At 40.1% G+C, this 19797-nt stretch overlaps 1 protein-coding gene across 2 annotated transcripts in view; it reads left to right on the forward strand.

The window, feature by feature from the left end:
• Nucleotides 1-19797, forward strand: part of wdr7 (WD repeat domain 7) — a 106438-nt gene that overhangs the window by 19506 nt on the left and 67135 nt on the right. For both annotated transcript variants that reach the window (XM_084572726.1, XM_084572727.1), the window contains exons 16-19: nucleotides 7798-8031; nucleotides 8112-8405; nucleotides 8682-8878; nucleotides 13470-13567. In XM_084572726.1, coding sequence (XP_084428852.1) covers nucleotides 7798-8031; nucleotides 8112-8405; nucleotides 8682-8878; nucleotides 13470-13567 — 823 coding nt within the window. The remainder of the gene's footprint in view (nucleotides 1-7797; nucleotides 8032-8111; nucleotides 8406-8681; nucleotides 8879-13469; nucleotides 13568-19797) is intronic.

A 19797-nucleotide genomic window follows, 5' to 3' on the forward strand; every position in this document is an offset into this window, starting at 1 on the left:
TGTCTCCCAGGGAAAGATAATCTTAAATGTCATACTGGCATAAAAGAAAATAAATAAAGAAGTGCCGTGCTTCTTTTGTCTGTGCTGGATGAGCAACGGATTGCTAACACCAGCTACAACCCTCCTTATCTAGAATATGACTAACTCTAATTATTCCTGAGCTGTAACATGCTAGCTAACTAGGTAAGTAGCTGCGCCAGTGTGGTGTTTGAAGTTCTTGTCCCTTTTTAAAAAAAAAAAAAAACACCTATTAAGCATAGGCCTAACACCAAAGCATTCTCTCATCTTTCTTATATTTGGAATTTTCTGTAAAAAATAAATAATAAAATAAGAGAAGTCTACTCCAAAAGAACCAAATGTTCATGCTAACAAATATTAGATTATTACTGGCATAGATGATAAACTATATATAAAGAACACATGCCCGAAGATTAAAAAGTACTGTGCTGTAAAATATGAACATGGAAGCAAAGCTGGTTTACTGGAGCTAAGAACTCTATAATGGGGAGGACAGGTGGAAGTAGCAGTCTAGCTATAGGCCTAACAGTTCAAGAAATAATAGTGGTGGTGACAGTGACAGGTGTTCAGTAAGACCCTCTAGTGCCAGTACCTCTCAGTTTCATCAGTTTCCGACTCAACTGCTGGCCACATCTGGGACTCATTTACTGACACACCAGTTGTGTAAGGGCTGGAAGACTAAAAGCTGTAATATGTGAGCCATTCTGTAGCTAATGCATGCAGTCTCATCCAAGGGGGTGATTGTCTTAATCAGGATCTGTGGACCGCCAGCATTTCTTTAGCTTCTGTATTTAATGGAAATAATAATGATGAAAAATAAAATGTAAGGATTATAATGTGCTTTTTAGGTTTCTCAAAAATAGACCTACACAATATTAGGAACGTGGTCATAATGTGATGCTCAATCTGTGTAAGTCCCAAAATATAAATAGATTGTGACAGAATGGAGAATTGGAAATGTCCAAACAGGAAATGTCTTCAGGATTATCAAGTGATGGGTCTCCATTAGGGTTTTTTTTTTATTTATTTATTTTTAATTTCCCTATATCTAAAAAGGATCAGGAGAGAAGTAATCCATAAATACAAATAATAATAAAAAAAGAATAGTAATGCAGTTTTAAAAGTTTTATTTGTGATCTTGATAGATGTAGGCCTTGCATACAGTTTCCTACTAGATAATAAATTCTCAGAAATGTAAATGGACAAAATGTTTGTAAACTATGGCAAAACCCACTTGACATTAATTGGTATAATTGTTACATATTCGTTTCTCTATCAACTGACGTCTTAACCTCATACCCCTAAGTGGTAAATTTGTTGTTTTGAGCCCGGCCTCTCAGAAGATCAGAGTTCACCTGTCACACTCAGACGATCTAATCCGTTCTGACAGTAAAAATGCCACCCACATAGGCATCCCACCACCGAAAACAAACGCTATAAATTATTCAGCGTTTGAACTGCGTTTAGTTCGGCTGCTGGTACAGTTTGACTTTTACAGGTTCACTTGAAAGCCATTACCTCAGCATCCCATTACGTCCTCTGTGGGGTTTGTCCTTTTTCCTCCCTTTCCATCCACAAGATAACCTTTGTGTTGTTTCCTCCTCTCTTCTGTGTGCTGCTTTTATTGTAGGTGTCTCCTGGGGCTTTCCTGCCATAACTGCCTGTAATCACAACTCTTTTCTGAAAAGGCCAACACATAACAGCTGCAATCTTTCCTCCCCATTCTATCAGAAATGCAGCGCTGTTGTTCTCTTTTCTGCCTCCCACCACTGTCTTATTTCTCCCTCATATCTACTCAAATTATGGCTCAAAAGCATCCACCGTCCCCAGTGTCTGTGTCTCGGCGTGTGTTCTCCCCCGCTGTGCGTAATGAAGGATAATGACCGTGAAATGTCAGACTATCAAGCCAAACATTCCACCCAGCCGACTCCAAGCTTTCACCTGTGTGTTTTTACCATTGATGTTTGCTTGTTTGTTGCTCAGATTTCAGTGTGTGTGTTTGCTGAAGTCGCGTGTGTGTGTTTGTTGTGTGACTTTTAGTTTGTCCTCTGGTGGTTTTGCTGAGCCTGCTGCTTGTCTGTTAATCTGTAAACGTGCTCTTGTCTTGAAGAGAAAAAACAATAGATCTGAAACTATCAATTAGCAGCAAGTAGCATACATTGAAAAGACTGTTTAGAGATTTTAAGTCTACGATGTGCCAGAACTAGATGCCAGATGGATTAACCCTACGTAAGCATTTTACACTTTTTACATATCCTTATGTGCACCAGCGGTGTCATAAAACCAACTATGATCTTTTTCTTATTGTAGAATGTTTTATGTCTGTGACTGAATATGGCTGCTGCTGCTCTGGGTTGGAAATAAGTACAGAACGGCTCTGTATAGAGTTTCAAAGACCATGGAACAGTAACTTGCCAGAGCACTGCATGTCCAAGACATAGGGGTTAATTTGACACCTGTGGCATCTGATTTGGTATATACAGTATTTTGCTTTGGAGAAATGGGCTCCGTGTAAAACTTCGAATGATACTATGCATAGCTTTGCACAAGTTATACTGTCATTCACTTTCTGTAGGTCACAGTTCCCGATGTACAAGTCAGTTTCATATGCTAGCTCGTCTATCCAGTCAGCCCTAATCTTTCTTATCCAGTTATTTTTTATAGAAACTAGCAAGTCTTCAATTCTTATCAGAACTAGAACTACTAATTAGTCTGGTAAGCCATTTGGATTTTATTGTGGGGGCGTGTTTCAACCGATACGGAGGAAAAATAGTTTTGCACACAATTGGACAGTCCAATCAGAGTCAATAATTCTACAATGTATGCCGACGTCGTTGTTACGCTTCTATCCATCACCTCATAAAACCCACCCTGACCATTTGATCGATCCAGCAGATCTTTGCTGGAGCATAATCAGTTCCCAAAGGAGCGACTCCACACCGACTTTCCACATCTAAGAAATATTGTGGTCGGGGAAGTAGATCTGGAGGCATTTCAAGCAAGACTGAGACTGAAAATAAGGATGGAAAGTTGGTGTCATGACGCCGACTTGGAAATAGTGAAATCAGCTGGATTGAGGATCAGTTTATTTGCATGATATATCATCCAATATGATGTACTGTATCTGGAGGCATTTCAAGCTTAAGTTTGTATCTTATGAGTGACCTTTTCCAAATAGAATGAGTCTAATCTTATCACAAAAATATTAGAAGCCAAAGCCCCGTCTTAAGTGAAATCATATCTTATATGTAATGATAATGACCGTAAGAGATGTTGTAATGCAAGACGTGGCCTCAAAATGGAACCAGTCTGTATATTGACTATGAGGCCAGTAAATCATTTTTTGAACCTTTGCGCTCCAATAATTTGAAAGTTATCTTATAGTTTATGCCTCTTTAGTACAAACTCTAGGGTACTTAATGTTCCATATACACAAAAGGAAAGCTTGATTATTAGATTTGAAGAAAGATTTAGTATTCTAAACTTACAGAAGCAGATACATGATTTTGGGGAGTATATCCATTTTACTAAAATTCACCTTACCTTCGAAGGACTAGTTAAATGTTTCCATTTCTTCAGATGTAGTTTTCTCGAATAGAAGAGAAAAGTTTCACTCACAAAAGTTTTGCATGCGTCTTGTAATGTAAGTGCCTTTCATGAATTGCACTTATCGATGGCAGTGTTTTGGGTGTGATGGATAAAGACTTAATGACTGAGGCAAATAACAGTGGTCTGGCATCCCTGCTGGCTCCCCCTGACAGCTGGAAGTACCGTGATTGTTTACCATTCCTATCTACAGATGCTTTATGGGGAGGTGTGTAAGAGCTTAATCCATGAAATACCATTAGGACCATATCCAATTTTTGTAAACAAATATTACCGTTCAACCCTGTCAGACCCTTTGTTTTTAACAAGAATTGTCCTGTGTTTACAAAACCGTTGACACATTGTTGACTTTGGAGGTCGAGCGTCCTTTTATACAGTTTGGGGAAGGGTGAGATAAAGCACAGAGCATCCTCTGTATGTATGTATTTCATGAGCTGATACATGTCTAGTATATTACGTCACACTAGCTGGCTATGATTATTGCTTTAAGTGTCCCCCAAAGCAGTGAAGGGATTTTCTTTTTAATTGTAAAGTAAAACATTTTTGAGATCCCAAGAGATCCCAAGTATCCCAGTTTAGTTTTCTAAGAGGGGCATTCCAAAATGTGAAATGGGAGATTTAGTAACACTGTGGAAAAAGAGTTTGTAAAGAAAATAAAGCCATCTATTTTACCATGTAGATAGTGCACCAGGGAAGAAGAAGGATGCCCTTTGTGGAAATAAAGAGCTTCTATAAATACTGATAGTGACTTGGTCCTTGGTTTGCAGACTTAGAACAGTCCAGTAGTGAATTATTTACACATTTGAACCATATTATGTAGATACTTAGACAATAGTTGGTTTAAGTGAAACACTCGTGGAAATATGCATGTGCGCAAATGTTTATAGAAAAACTTGTAGGAAGACTGATGTCTTGTGGGGCTGTGCGTGTGTGTGTGTCCGTGTGTGGGTGTTGGACTACAGTGTTGTTTGCCAGAAGGGCCCTGCAGGACAGTGACCTTTAGACCTACTTCCCAGGAGCTATAAGACAGCGTGGCTCCGTTCAGACTTGGTATTAAAATGTGTCATGAATGAACCGGTCACAACTGGCCGGCTTTAAGTGCGCTTTGTCGCGCCTGGCCTTAAAATGTGTTTGCAGATGTTCCTCGGGATCCCAACACATTTTTGTGCTCGTTATGCAAATGTAACAGCTACTGTACCTAAAGGATCTTTACCACTTTAGTCAATCATTTATAATAATGGTTCTTTGTTTTTTTTCTCGGTGAATGAGGCAGAACTCTGTTTACGCAAGAGAAATTGAGTTGGTGGTCCTTAATATGACCCAAGACACATTGCGTAGGATGTGGTCACAAGTGGCCCTGACCACCTTTAGATGTGGTCTGGGTGAATGGATCTTAAATGTGTCCTCAATGTCTCTTTGATGTTTTCACACCTTTACTTTAAGCTGGTCAATTGTGATTGGATCACTCAGGACACATTCAGATAACCAGGTCTGAACAGGGCCTGCGTGGGTATATATAAGATGTCAGTTTAATAAAATAAAAAAAACTATAAAGCCAGAGGAGTTTAGAAATCTGGGATACCTTGCAAAAATACTTCTATTTTGACTTTGTTTCAAAAAGTCTTTTATAATGAACCTGTAAACCAGGTTATACCACCATTGCCTGACTCTCTGGAGCTAATTAGAAACTTGTGTTCTTTATGCAGCAAGTTCTCTATTTTCAGTAGTTACTTTTGGCCTCCCTGATAGTGCTTTGGAAACAACTGATCCAATTTCCACAAAGGTTTTTTTGGAGTGCCAGGCACTACCTTTTTATGAACCTTTAGTCCAGCTATGATTTGACACTGAGAGAGCCATTCTTTTTTTTCTTTTTTTTTTAAAGTAAGCGAGTGATTTAGTTGAAAAAGCCTCTGATGAGTGTCATCTGACCACCGCTTCAGTGGTCATTCAGAATAGCTACAACCCAAGGAAATCTCACTTTTAATATGTGAAAAGCCACCACTCTGCTTCAAGTCTGAATGCTGACCTAAATATAGTCCAGTTTACACATCAGAACAATTTTAAAATATTTATTTATCTGCATTTTTTTGATAGTTTTCCATATTTGCATTAAATTATGACACATTTTTGATATGATCCTAGACTGTTTAGCCCCATTGTGTACATAATAATAAGTCACAGAAACCCTCCTGTGTGGCTGTGTGTAATGTGGCTCTTTGCCTCTAGATGGCAGTGTTTCTCCACCAAAAAACACAACTATGTTTATTAAGGTACATTTCAGTGTTGTTCCTAATATGTCAACTAGTTTTCATCAGTTTTATCACAGTGTTGACACGTTGTTCCATTGGTAGTTATCATAAATAAGATTTGAGCTGGAATTAAACCATTCTTTGAATAAATTCTTTTAAATAAACACTAACAAATCATAGATGACATCTAATGTGATACATGCAATCTGTGGTACATGCACAGACATTTATTTTATCGCAAGCAACTGGCTCTCTATAACCCCAATCTACACACAGGCACACACAAAACATGACATATTGACCCGCAGGGAAGATTTTCCGTCAAAGCTATGATATTACTCTGTGTGTGGGTGTGTGTGCGTGTGTGCGTGTTCCAGCTGCAGGTGTATTGTGTCTCTCAGTCAGTCAGGAGTCTCCACGGCTAATTATTGTTCTCTCCGTCTCTCTCACTCTGTCAGTGACATCCGATTCATTCCACAAGCTTAGCATCAAAGCTTCGCTGTTAAAAACAGTGTTGCCAAACAATCAGAATCTTGAATCTTAAAAGCTTCCAGTATTTTCAGAAACAAACATTTGGACTGCAGTACAAACAGGTGCCAAGCGTCTCTGTGAACTTCAAGCAGTCTTTATTCTGGTCTGTAGTGTGTGCTATGTCAATGAATTGATAAGCATATCAGCCGGAGCCCCCCCACCCCCATAACAAAATTCCCAGACTGACAGCAGAAATAATCATTTTTACACCTTTTTAACTTAACCGTGACACAAAATAAAATAAAAGAGACATCTCTACATTGGGAAAATTGAAACACAACTAAGACATTGCTAAGGCAATGTGTTCTGAGAAGAAAGTGCGCGTTTGCAGGGGAGACCCTTTTCTTCCCCGTTTATTTCGTCACTAAACTCTTTCGTTAATCAGTCCCCCCCTCCCCTCTTCTTTTCTCCTGTTTACTCCTGTCACCGCCATCACAGTCAGAATCTAACAGGATCACAGTTGTCACCAGGTCATTAAAATGGAAACAAAGCGTAGTGGTCCATTCACACTGCTGTCTCTTTTAATAGACAGAGCTGTAGTTTTAGTATTGGTGGGGATTGGACTTGATGGCGTGTATGTGCTGGATGGGTAATAATGGTTGTTGCCTAAAATGACAACAAAAACTCAAAAGTGAAGCTGCAGGTGATAGAGGTCATTTTGGTATGTGTGATTTTACTGAACAACACTTACCCCTGGCTTCTGTTCCTCGCATCGTAGCCTTCCCAGTGAAGATATTAAAGAGAGATTCTGTACGTGGAAGAAACACAAGGACCTAAAGGCCAAAGCCAAATGAGAAATGCTTGGTGTCAGTCTTAAGCAACGTCAGTTACTTCTGAGGTTCTGCAGAGTTTTATCACCAGGGAGATTGACTGGTACAAATGTCCACAGAACTGCTTAGTAAGATAGACACGTAGCAATTTGTTTTTGCAAGTCCTGTAACAGTATCCTTAGCACTTGGAGTGGTCATTTTCTTGGGTCTTCTGCCTGCTTGACCTGTACAGGCTGACCTCTGGCAGTGGATGATATGCTAATATTTAACCACACAAGGTATTTTTGAAAATATTAAAAATCAGACCTTCTAGATTTCTTAATATTGTCATACACTATAATTCCCTGACACCACACGAACCTATTGTATATTGGTGTTTGATGGAGAGTTATTTGCTCATAGTCCAGGTTGGGCTTTTTGTCAGCATCAATCAACATCAATCGACTTTTATATTAAGAGATTTTTGTGGCCAGTCATGAAGAGCGACGTATGAAACTGTAACAGGCTGGTCAGGTGCTCTGGACACAAAGTTTCTCTTTTTTGAAGTTCTTTTACCTACTGATTAATGTCCATCACTGTTGTCTACAAGTCCTATTTTTCTAAATCAGTTTTCTCTCCCCTAGGGCAACCTGCCAAAATACTCCCACAATGCCCTGGTGGTCCAGGCGATGAAGATCAACCTGACAGACCCTGACATGCATGTGCTGTTCTTCGACGTGGAGGCTGTGATCATCCAGCTGCTGACAGAGGAAGCCCAAAGACCAAACCCCACTCTAGTGTCTCCAGAAACACTGCAGAAGAGCCAGGCCGGGGCCGACAAGGGGGGGTCCTTTCTGGCCAACAAGATCTTCAAACAGGTCCGTAACTCAAAAAGGCAAAAAGGTCTCACCATGTTTTAAAGTAGCTACTAATATTTTATTATTTAATTTGAAACCAGGTAAAGGAGACCATGAAGGAAACTATTAAGGAGCACCTGCTGGACGAAGATGAGGAGGAAGAAGAGGAGATGAGGAGACGCGAAGAGAAGTCCAAGTCTCTGAGTCTGCTGGAGTACAACCTGACCATGGACACGGCAAAACTCTTTATGTCCTGCCTGCACGCGTGGGGCCTCAATGAACAGCTGGACGGCATCTGTCTGGAGCGACTGGGCATGCTGAGACCGCACTGTCCCATCTCCTTCGGCCTGATCTCCAGAGGAGGTCACATGTCCCTAATGCTGCCCACCTTCAAGGTAAAGATCCAGTATTAGCAGCAGGGTTCCATGGATGAATATTTGTATACTTTAGAACATGACGTTAAAGCAAAATGAATACATAATATTACACAAAAATTAGGATAACTGTTTAGATTCTGACATTGCAAAATACAAGTTACAGTGTATATTAAAGCTCACATGACCCGGTGCAGATAATGCATGCTAAATTTATGCCAAGTAGCAGCAGGTTCCTTGGCTCCGTGTGAAAGCATTACTGTACAACCTTCCTCTTTGCTGGCCTCTGTTTGCCAGGAGTCCTTGCTGCGTCAGCTGTCCCTGGCAACTGGTCGGAAGCTCACTCTGTCGGACATCGTGGGGAAGGGGACGTACGGCGTGTCGAGGGCCGTCACAACTCAGCACCTCCTGTCTGTCATCTCCCTGGCCAACACTCTGATGGGCATGACCAACGCCACCTTCGTTGGAGAGCACATGAAGAAAGCACCAGCCAGGTAACACACACTCGGACATACAGCATTTTTCTTCTCCAAAATTTAGTTGGCTGAGACCAAACCAGAGCAAATACAGTATTGGCAGTACTATATTGAGAGGATCTATGCGAAAACATCTCCAATGGGAGGATTCTGTTGCTGTGTGTTTCCTGGATGTGGAAGTCGGCAGGTTTTGCTAGAAAGCCTGCTGTTAGCCAGAGCCATGTTAGAAAGAGAGCTCCTCTGGCCATAGCTGGACAACACAAACAAACCAACGCTCTTGAGCAGCATTTAGAGGCTACAGAAGCTGGAGGCATTTGGCTCTGGATTATCCTGATTGCTGTTAGGCCTGTGAGGCCCTGATTGTCAGACTTCTCAGCTGATGCGCAATCACTGAAAACTAAATGGATAATGAAATCAACCAGATGAACTCAGTATTTCAGCATGAGTTCAACAGATCTGCATTCAGCAGGCAGAAGAACACACTCCTGGACAGTGATTCCAGCTGAAAAACAACATAAAAATCTGAAGCAGAAACTGAATTCAAAGCACAGAAAGAGAGACCCCTCATGTGTACAATGATACCAGCAACAGCAGCTGAAGTTCAACTACTGTCAAGTCTGTGCTTTTGTGTGTGTGTTTCTTTTGTGTGTGTGAAGCTGATTGTTTAGTCTGCCTGAGCTCTCATTGTGCTGTGAAAGATTTAACACAGAGGTCGAGGTCCTGCTGCTGTAACACCAACACAACATTTCATCGTTTCGTCAACCCTGTTTCAAGGCTAACCCTATAGGGAAGGCAAGCGAGGTAGAGTCGGAGATGATAAAATGATAGACAAGAGGTAGAAGAGCAAGAGGTAGAGAGATGTTATATCTAATGTTTATTTCATCTGTTTTCGGTCTTTAATTCAGTTCTTTTTATTAACGTTAAAGGTAAATTAGTGCAGGTAGCATAGTAATCCTATGCATCCAGACTTGGAGACCACTGATCACCCACTTGGGAGTGAAAGCTGTGCTGCATGAACTTCTGAATTTCAAATTGCATCATGTTATTTCGGAAGTTCTTGGGGTGTTCATTAAGTCAGATATGAATTCTTAAAAGGCAAGTCCGAACCAAGTGTCTGGTCATTTTGGGCAAGTCTCATTCAAGTCTAATGTCAAGTGTGGCAGCTTTGAGTTGAGTCGTTAGTCTTGTCAAAATAATTAAGTAAATTCAAGTGGAATCTCAAGCTGACGACAGTCCTGCTATGGTGTCTTTGAAAGCACGTCCATGTCAAGTTTCAAGGTCATTAGGACAAGTCTGATTCAAGTATTGCCAAAGAAATTCTGAAATCTGAAGTCCTTAGAGGCAAGTGTTATGTTCAGTCCAAAGTCTGTTTCAAATCTAAAGTCAGCCAGTGTAAATCCAAGTCAAGTCTCAAGTCTCACTGAAGGTGCAGTTTAGTCATACCAAATCAAACCAAATCTAAGATCAAGTCAATCAAAGGTTAGATCTCAAGTCCACAAAGGAACATATGTGCTAAGTGCATTAGAACGAGTCAACGTCAGGTCTCAGTTGTCCTGTCAACGTCAGCATTATGTCAAATCTCCTTAAAGGCAAGTTTAGATAAAGTCTGCGTAAGTGAATTGCAAGACATTTTCATGTATTTAGTTCTCTTTGTGTTGATTGCCTCTTGGTGGCGGCCATGTTTATTGTGTTTAAAGAAACCAACAATAAAACCAATGCTGTGCTATGGTAGCATCTTACTCACCATGCAGTTGTGCATGGTGTTTGCTCAAAGATTAGTAGGCTCAAGATTAAAATACAGAAAATGGCAGCAGTTAAATGTTAAATCACAAAGCACCAGTGCAGGAGTCTACTACACAACCCGAAAACTTTCCAAAACTATTTGACTTTCCTAGAAGCAATGCATTCTTCTTCTGTGGAAAGTCCATGTTGTGTGGCTACAAACAGAAGCTGAAGAGTTTGTTATAAAACTCAAACAAGGATCCTCCCTATAGTTGTTTCCACCTCAATACTGCAAACCAGCAGTTGTGAATTTTTGAAGGTGTTTTGGCTTTTGGCTTTTTTGTGCTACGTATCTTACATTTATGACAGAAGAAGCACTTCCTCTCCATGTACTAGAATGAGTCTTGGCGTTAAAGTATTTCATCACAGCAACCACTACATCAGTTCCTCCACCTGCTCCAACTAAGGGCTGGAATTTGTCACCAGGATGACTCTGGTTTGTGAAAAGACCTTGACAGAAAAAGACATGAACAATCACAAGAATAATTTCCCTAAACGGGTATATAAAAGCAGTCTCAAAGCTGTGGTCACAAGTAATAACTCCCGCAAAGCCTGCCACATAGAAGAAAGTGGAATAGAAGAAGATTCTGCAGCTAATATTGCCTGTTTTCAGTCAACAAGGACAGTTATCATATTGCTCCTTATTTTGAGAACTGGGTTGCTTCGTTTCAATGTCACTTCACTGTGAAATGCTTTGCTTTAGTAAAAGTTGGGTTTGTTAAAGTTGGCTTATACTCTAAATAGCAGTTGCTCTTCAGACAGATAAATTGAAGATGGAACATAAAGACACATCTAAAGACCCATAATCTACACCCTCCAGCCCATATGGCTTGAGTTTAACTTCCCAATATGTGTCCCTCAATTTCACATATTATGTATTAAATTTGACTTGCTGGTAGAAAAAAAAAAGATTTTTCAGCTTTAAACCATTTTAACTCTGAATGTCAAATCACACCCGAGACACATTTAAACCCCTGTAAGAGAAATGTAAAGGTTTTCTGTGGATTTGAATTTAATCAAGTTTCACTAAAATGGATGGATTTTTGATTTTATTTAGATAAGAACCATAAGCCCTATTTTCCAGCCTTTTCGCGTTCAGACACAAACGGCAGCGCTCAGATAACATTATGAGCCGCACTAATGTGCCGCACCAGTGTGCCGCATGCTGAAGTTCACTTAATCTGATAAAGACTGACATGGCTGGCATGAAGAGGACTCTTACGTAATTCAAAATTCTACAAATAAAAAGCGAATCATTTTGTTAAGTCTCTAAAAGGTATGAAATTATTATTTATATTTCAGTGTTTAGCTTTTTGTGGCGTACTTACAGTCCGTGACAAGCATAGAAATGCCGAGATTCGGACGGCTGTCACTTTTTTTGCTCTCTTCATACTTAATTGGCTTCATGCAAACTTCAGCTTACTTTTGATCAATAAGAATAAGGAATGTGGGTATTTTTTTCCTCTCATTGTATTGAATTCATGATTTAAAGGGAGCCCATTACTTACTAAATGCAGCAAGCAAATCCTTTAATATACAGTATGTTATATGAATACTGTATAAAGATAAACTTTCACAATAATGAACATTTTTAAAGCTGAATAACTGTTACAAAATTAGTTTTACAGGGATTTGTTGAGTATTATATTTTTGGTTGACAGTGAGACTTTGTGTGTGCTTTTGTGTGTGCCAGTGTCTTTCTTTGTGTGTGCTGTAGTGAAAGGCAGTGAGAACAGGCGTGTGAATGTGTGTAGTGGGTGGGGGCCGGGGAGGGGGGTTATGCAGGTGCAGGTTCTTTTTCTCTGTTGTTCTGAGTGGGTTTTGCAGATCTTTTTCTGTAGTGTGTGTTTATAGTCTAACCAGAAATGCATAATAAGGAAGGTGCGCGATACAAGAAGTTAACTGGTGAATCTAAATTTGCCGTAGTTGTGCTTGTGAGTGTGAATGGTTGGTTGTGTCTGTGTTAGCTCTGCGATAGACTGGTGACCTGTCCAGGGTGTACCTCGCCTCTTGCCCGATGACAGCAGGTTATATTATCCTAGAACTGGGGGCCAGCCTTTATTTGTTTGTACTGACTACGACCCCGGTCATTCTTGTTAACCTGTCTCTAGACTTTCAGTTTGTATTTGATGAAACAGGAAAACTTTCTAATATAGGACAGTTTCAAATGAAGGCCCGGTTGTGCCGTTGTACTTATAGTAATTTTTACAAAGCTTCAGATTTATTTTGCAACACATTGTGGTCATCCTGATGCTAGTGGACACAACTATGTCGGGAGCATGGTCAACAATTTTTTATGTACTGTTTGTGCACGTGGGCAAAAAGGTGTTATTTCCACTTATGTCTAAAATTTGTGACCTGTCCTTGCAGTGAAATTTGGGCATCTTTAACTGCGCATCTCCTTGGCAACCGTTATTGATCACGCCATTGATTGTTGTATTGGACGTGTTTGTGTGTCTCCGAAAGTTAGACGCCTACAGTCTGTTCAGAGAGGATCGTGTCCTCCAACCAGAATTCAATAGGCTGGAGCCGGAGAAAACACACATGCGTGCACACACACACACACCCACACACACACACCCACACACACACACACACATACAGCTACCCCAATTCAAGCAGTTGGTTTCAGGAAGCAGGAATAAAAACCTTGTTTTTGTGAACTTCTGGTCGTTAGGCTGTACTGTGTGTGTTTGTCTGAGTTTCTTTTATTTTTTTCATTGTGTGTGTGTGCACGTGTTTGCGTGTGTGTGTGTGCAGGCTGGCCCACCTCTCTCCTTCCTACTCCTTTAATATTTCATGCCCCCTCTGTGTGATCCTCCTCCAGGCCTCCCAGACCAGGAGGAACCCCGGAGACTCCTCGCAGGACGCCTGCCGCCCCCCCTCAGCCCTCCAACCCGGCGCTACAGGCCCAGATCAAACAAGGTAACTACAAAAGGAGGGGGCGCTCGCTCCAAACATCCCCGGGGCCCTGCGCGGGAGGGAGGGAGGGATGAATGGGGTGGGGTTTGATAATGCAGCCCGCTGGCGATAAAACCCACAGAGGGTTAAAGAAAAGAAACAAAAATATCACAGGAGGAAGCTGCTTCTGTTTCCTGGGTCAGCAGGTCTTTAAAGGGCTGCTGTTTTGTTGTTTTTGACGTAAGGGTGGAGTTGTTGAACTTCACCGTGAGTACAAACCTGTGATTAGTGCTTCACATCTGGTTCTAGCCACAATAGACTGACTGAATCTGTTGAATTTAGTCAAATAAAATGGGTTTTATGGGGGTCACACTCTTGGAAATCATATGGACTCATGGCTAGTGACCAGGTCCAATTGATGACAAGTTCAGAAACACCTTTATTGGAAGCCACTTACTTATTTTGTCCTTATGTGGAGGAACAAATCCAACATGAATATCTTAGGAGGTAAAGCCTTTTCAGTTGTGGTCTCCACAATGTATCTCCATAGCTTTGGTGGCTGCACCAGTGGGCTGTGTACAGTAGATATGGTGTAATCCCTTGATACCCAGACTCAAGCCATGCTTTAACTGTAACGACAAGTAAAGCTGGATGAAACAACCATCTAACAGAGAAAGAAAGACAGAAAATGAAAGTATAGAGAAAGTTGAATGTGTTTTTTAAAGTCTTCTTTGCAGTGAGAAACCTGCTTGGCTTCACTGTAGGGGACGTTTTAACCAGCCATAACCATCTGCCTACACCCACACACACCTACCGACCACGCTGCAACACGCTCAATACTCGCAAACACGCACACCAGGAACCAAGAACACAGTCGCCGCACATGCACACACGCGCCATAAGTGGCACCCTTGTGTGTTGGGTGGAGGCGGGGTTTTTCTGCCATTGTCACGCCTTAATGGAGGCCAAGCGCGACAAGCGCGTGGACGTATTCACGCCACACGCCTATTCACCAGCATTCAGAGTGAACGCTCGGCCGTGACCTCTGCTCAGCTAGCTACTCCTACGCAGTGTGCGTCTCAGAGGCTTTGTGAAGAAGAGTGCTGTTAACCCTCCTCGCTGTCTCTTTTCACATGGAAATAATTGAAGAGGCCCCTCTAATATATAGCAGCATTACGGAAAAAATGGACAGAGAGAGCACGGAGTCCGCACATTTTTAGAAAGACCTAAAAAAAAAAAAAGTATTATTTTAAAATCTGTCATGAATGCAGAAAACTTTTCAGATGTTTTTATTCTGTTAAGGTCATTTGTTTAGCAATTTCCATCTATTAAAAGACACTTCCACAAGTACATATGAACACAGGATAATTCTTTTATTGCACTTTGGGTCTTTTTACTCTCACTGTGGCCATTATTTCTATTAGTTTTATTAAAAAAATACGTAGAAATGAACCTGAATAAATCTTCAATTCTCTCACAATGAGTGCCAAAAAACTGCTTTTGGAAAAAAGCTGATATAATAAGACAGACGTGTCAAACTTTGTTGCTTCTAGCTTTATTTGAAATTATTAGTAGATTAAAATCATTCTGACCAACCGTTTGAGTATTTTTCCTTGCATAAATTCCAGTAACCCCTAAATTAGTTTATTGTTTTTAGCTCTTAGTTGGACAAACACGTTTCGTTTTAACACATGACCTTTAGCATTCACTAAGTATAATGAGCGTTTTTGATCTGCTGCAGATCTGTTATAAAACTACCAGTCCCATGAACTGACAAAATAAAATAAAAATAAAAATCCACAGCCAGACTTTTTGTAACACACTGCAGTATTGTTTAAAAGAAGCTCATTCTCTCATCTCTACACAAGCAGCAGACCATTTACACCACACTGAATCTGCAGGGGCGCCTTAAAACTACCCTTTAAAATATACTCTCATCCTTTAGATAAAGCCAGTTTATTCCTTAATCATTAAAGCTGTTAAAAAGAGCTGCAGTCCAAAAGATACTCTCTGCATTCACTCTTCTAAAGAGATTAGCATATCTCACTTAAGGAACTATACATTTGTTTATAGGTTATCGTGCAGTTTTAAAGGGTCGACTATACTCTAAATACACCTTGACTGATTTGGACACTTATTTACTTGCCTTTAGTCACTATACTACTGACTTTTTAGAGCACCCAAAGTTTTTAAGAGTTCAATATTTTGTTTAAATACAGAAATTGAAGTAAAACCTGTAACAAATTGTTCATTCTTATTATTATGATGATGTTTGTTAGTATTATTTATATCTGAAAGCTGACACTTGAATATTCAGGTTAGATGAATAGTAAAGTGTCATCTGCATAAATTCAGGTGAGCTGTGAACTAGTGATAAGAGAAGTGGACTTGGGGCTGTGCGGTTACTGTTTCACAACCCCTCTAACCCTTAAAACTACTCCCTCTGCGCCTTTCATGGCTGCCCACTGCTCAGAGTGAGCTCACTACTCCCAGTGTGTACAAATGGACGGGTTTAATGCAGAGAACACATTCCCTGTATGGGTATATGTACCTTATACGAAGTAATTTACATATGCATTTATGAATATTTTAGAATTTGATACCAACATCCATAGAGTTCCAGTCAGAGGCACAATTCCTTAAATGGATATAAGATGAGAACGTTCTCAATTAAACCCTCTCACGCAACAAATTTAAAAATGTTGTCTTTTCTGGCACCGATGCTAGCAAACGGCTATCGACAGACCTCAGCCATTTCCTCCGTCTTTCTTTATGATCTCTCCCTTCTCATCTTCACACCTATGCTCACTGCATGGCTTCAGCGTGCTGCCTGTTCTTTGAAAACAACCAAAAAAAAAGAAAGTTCCACAAACGCCGCTCTTCCATTCGGTCTCTCTTTTTCTCTTTTTGTCTTTCCTCCTTTACCAACAACCGCTGAATTGTTGCTGTGAGTGTTTTCTCTGTTGTCTCTGTGCTCCATGTTTTCTCTGTGTAGTTTTATCAACGGTTTTAAACGCCTATCCATTGCATTTTTCTGCTTAGCTGATTTTGTGTGAATAGTATGACTGTGACAGGAATAATATCAAAACTTGTCATTAGTTACAGTATAGAATATTGTTTGTTTAAGACGACTACTCGAATGACAAATGAATGGCAGAATTAAGTTGTCAAATCTGAATCAACACAGTGTATCGTACTTAGAGATGGACCGATTACAAATTTCCCGGCTGATTCCGATTTCCGATTTTTCACTGAGTTTGACCTGCCGATACCGATTTTAGCCGATTCCGATTTCATTTTTTCTAACCACTTTACAACACACACAAAGATTTATTTTCTCTTCTTTAATAGAATATTAATATTATCTTTGCTTTAATAGAACATTTTTTTAACAGATAATCGCTATCACTATGAAAATAGAACTATATAAATTACTCCTGGTGTGGGAAAAAAAAAAATATTTTAAAATAGGCCTTTTTGTGGAAAAAAATATGTAATATTTGAGTTACATACAAGCTTTTTATTTGTTTTCTTCCTACTTGTCCTTGAAATAGTGGTCAAGACCCCCCCCCCCCCCCCCCCCAACACAAATGGTTTGGCCACTGATCAAAATTTGATGTTGTCGTTTGATTTGAAGTTCAGTACGCTCAAAATGTCCGGTCAGCATAAGTCCGGTGCTCAGAAAAAGAAAGAAAAGAGAAGAAGAGAAGAAAATATAGGCCTTAAAGATTTTCTTAACAAATATTTAAAAATAGTTGGTGACGGTGAAGCTTGGACTAGTAAAGTGAACGTAGGTTAGAAACAGCGCAGCCAACGTTTACCAGCCTTGTAACGTAACCTAACAGGCTAGCTCTAATGTTAACGTCCATTAGCTTGTATAAAAGCCCGACACAACACGTTATCTTTGACAGAAACAGTTGAGTTTGGTAGCTCCGTCAGAGAGGATGAGACAGAGAGGAGAGAGATCCGGCTGCAGTCAGGTGACAGAGAGTGATGCGGGAGGGGCCCGCTGTCCCGGAGCGGAGGGACAGAGTCAGGCTACCGTTGAGAGAAGAGAGAGAAGGTCACAGTGGAGCGCTAAGATTAGGCTATCTCGTCCCGGGCCCAGGCAAGACTGTCAGCTGGCCTGCGTGTGATGCTGATGTTGCGCGATGTAAATCATGCGGCGCCCGAGTGCATTTGACCGGCAAAAAATCGGCATATGTCAGACTGACCGGCCGGTCTCCGGTCATGGCCGATCACGTGAAAATCGGCCGATTCCGGTCACCAGCCGATAAATCGGTGCATCTCTAATCGTACTGTATAGTATCCACGGTTTAAAGGTTTGAAGGTTTTGGCTCAAGCTTAATCGACATGGTTACAATTTGTATGAGGGCATGATAGCTTAATGTGGAGATAGACTGTTTTTAAAGACAAACTGTAGAATTAATGTTGTTTTTTGTTGTTTCTTTAAAAATAGTTCCTTATCGCTATGTGTAAACAAACCGTTATTGCCACAGTCTAAAACTTATGTTACTGTTAAATTTTTGTCAGCTACAGGTTGTTTGGGTGTAATTAGTCATCTCCAAACTAACACCTGATTTTCACCTCTTTAAGTATGTGCCTTTTATGAACTTTTGTGTGTCACTTTTTGCCCTCTGCTTTGGGTTTATTTATTTATGTATTTATTCATTTTTTTTCTATCACCTTCATATTCTGTTTAAAAAAATAAACAAAAAAAATTGTGTTTAACTCCTTGCAGTTAGATTTTAGTTTTAATGTAACTGCAGCTATACTTGCAGCGAGCTAGAAAAACATGGAGGTTAACCTAGCACAACTCCAAACTAGAATTCCGATGATTGTATACGACGTATTCTGATCTGCATGGATGGAATAATTTGTATTACTTAAATATTTTTTCCTTAAATATATTTTCTAAAATTTTATTCTGTATAAAATGTAATCAGATGCTCTGTTATCTTGTTTGCATCTCTTTGCTCCTCTATTTATTTTTACTGACTATCAGTAGTTTTAAATAGCAAAGAGCTTGATTATTTTTAACTTCAATCATTTTGTTATTAATGCTTTTTTCCGATGGATCACCTGGAATGGTGATCTGATGAGAGGAGGCTTGAAAGCATTTAGATTAAACTGTGCTTGGTTTCTTTGAGCCACCTCTCTAAGCCAGTGTTTTTCAACCTTTTTTGAGCCAAGGTACATTTTTTTTCATTGAAAAAATCACAAGGCACACCACCAACCGAAAATGTTAAAAAAAAATGAAACTCTGTAGCCTATATTAACAATATATAGTCATTCTTGTCAAAGTGTCTTGAATAGGAATCAAATAAACACAAAGAAACAAGTCTTATATATATACACAGACAGATATATATACACAGACACTTGACAATGGCATATTATTTGCAGATAATAATTAATTCATTTTCAAAAAACTTTAAGATCAATTAGATGAAACTGGATAATTTCCCACGGCAGACCTGACGATCTCTCACGGCACACTAGTGTGCCACGGCACAGTGGTTGAGAAACACTGCTCTAAGCTACCAACGAGTTTTTTTACACCTAAAATTTTGGACTTGTCTTTAATCCTTTGCATAATTTCCACGAATCATGTGCTGTTTGTACCAAAACAGCATTTTGTCTGTTATTTTCTAACCATCCTTTTTTTTTTAATTTGATATATGTTTTTGTATTCTTTTTTGTTGTTGTTGTTGTGACTGCATTTTCTTCTCCGTCACTGCTGTCTCTCTCCGTTTGGTATTGTATATACTTCGATCTTTCTAACCTGTTCTTTCCTTCTTCACTATTTCTCTCCCTCTCTTCCTTTACAAGCTGCTGTAGCGGCCACTGCCAACACCAGCACTTCTTCCACTGCTGGGGCTCTAGGGGCCCCTGGAGGCCTTCCTCAGGGGGCCCCTGGCTATCATAACATCCCTTCAGTCAACGAAGGTACAGACTGAACTGATGGGTACCACTTAGGGAAAGTCTCGCAGCCAAGCTTTTTTTTTTTCTTTCTTTCGGTTACTTAACTTTGTCTTTGAGATCTTCTGCTTCGTAGATCTTCTTTCCTCTATATTTCCTTTCATTCTTTCAGTCCATCTTTTTTGTCCTCTCTCTGTTAGTTTTCTTTGTTCTCTTGACTACTTCCTCTCTCTTTTTTTGATGTTATAATTCTTCGCATCCATCCCCAACCTTTTTCCCGTTTTTTGGATCTGGTCTCCTCGCTTCTCTCTGGCATCCACCATTTTTCCCTG

The sequence above is a fragment of the Chelon labrosus genome, assembly GCF_963514085.1.
Source record: "Chelon labrosus genome assembly, chromosome: 22".
NCBI lineage: Eukaryota > Metazoa > Chordata > Actinopteri > Mugiliformes > Mugilidae > Chelon > Chelon labrosus.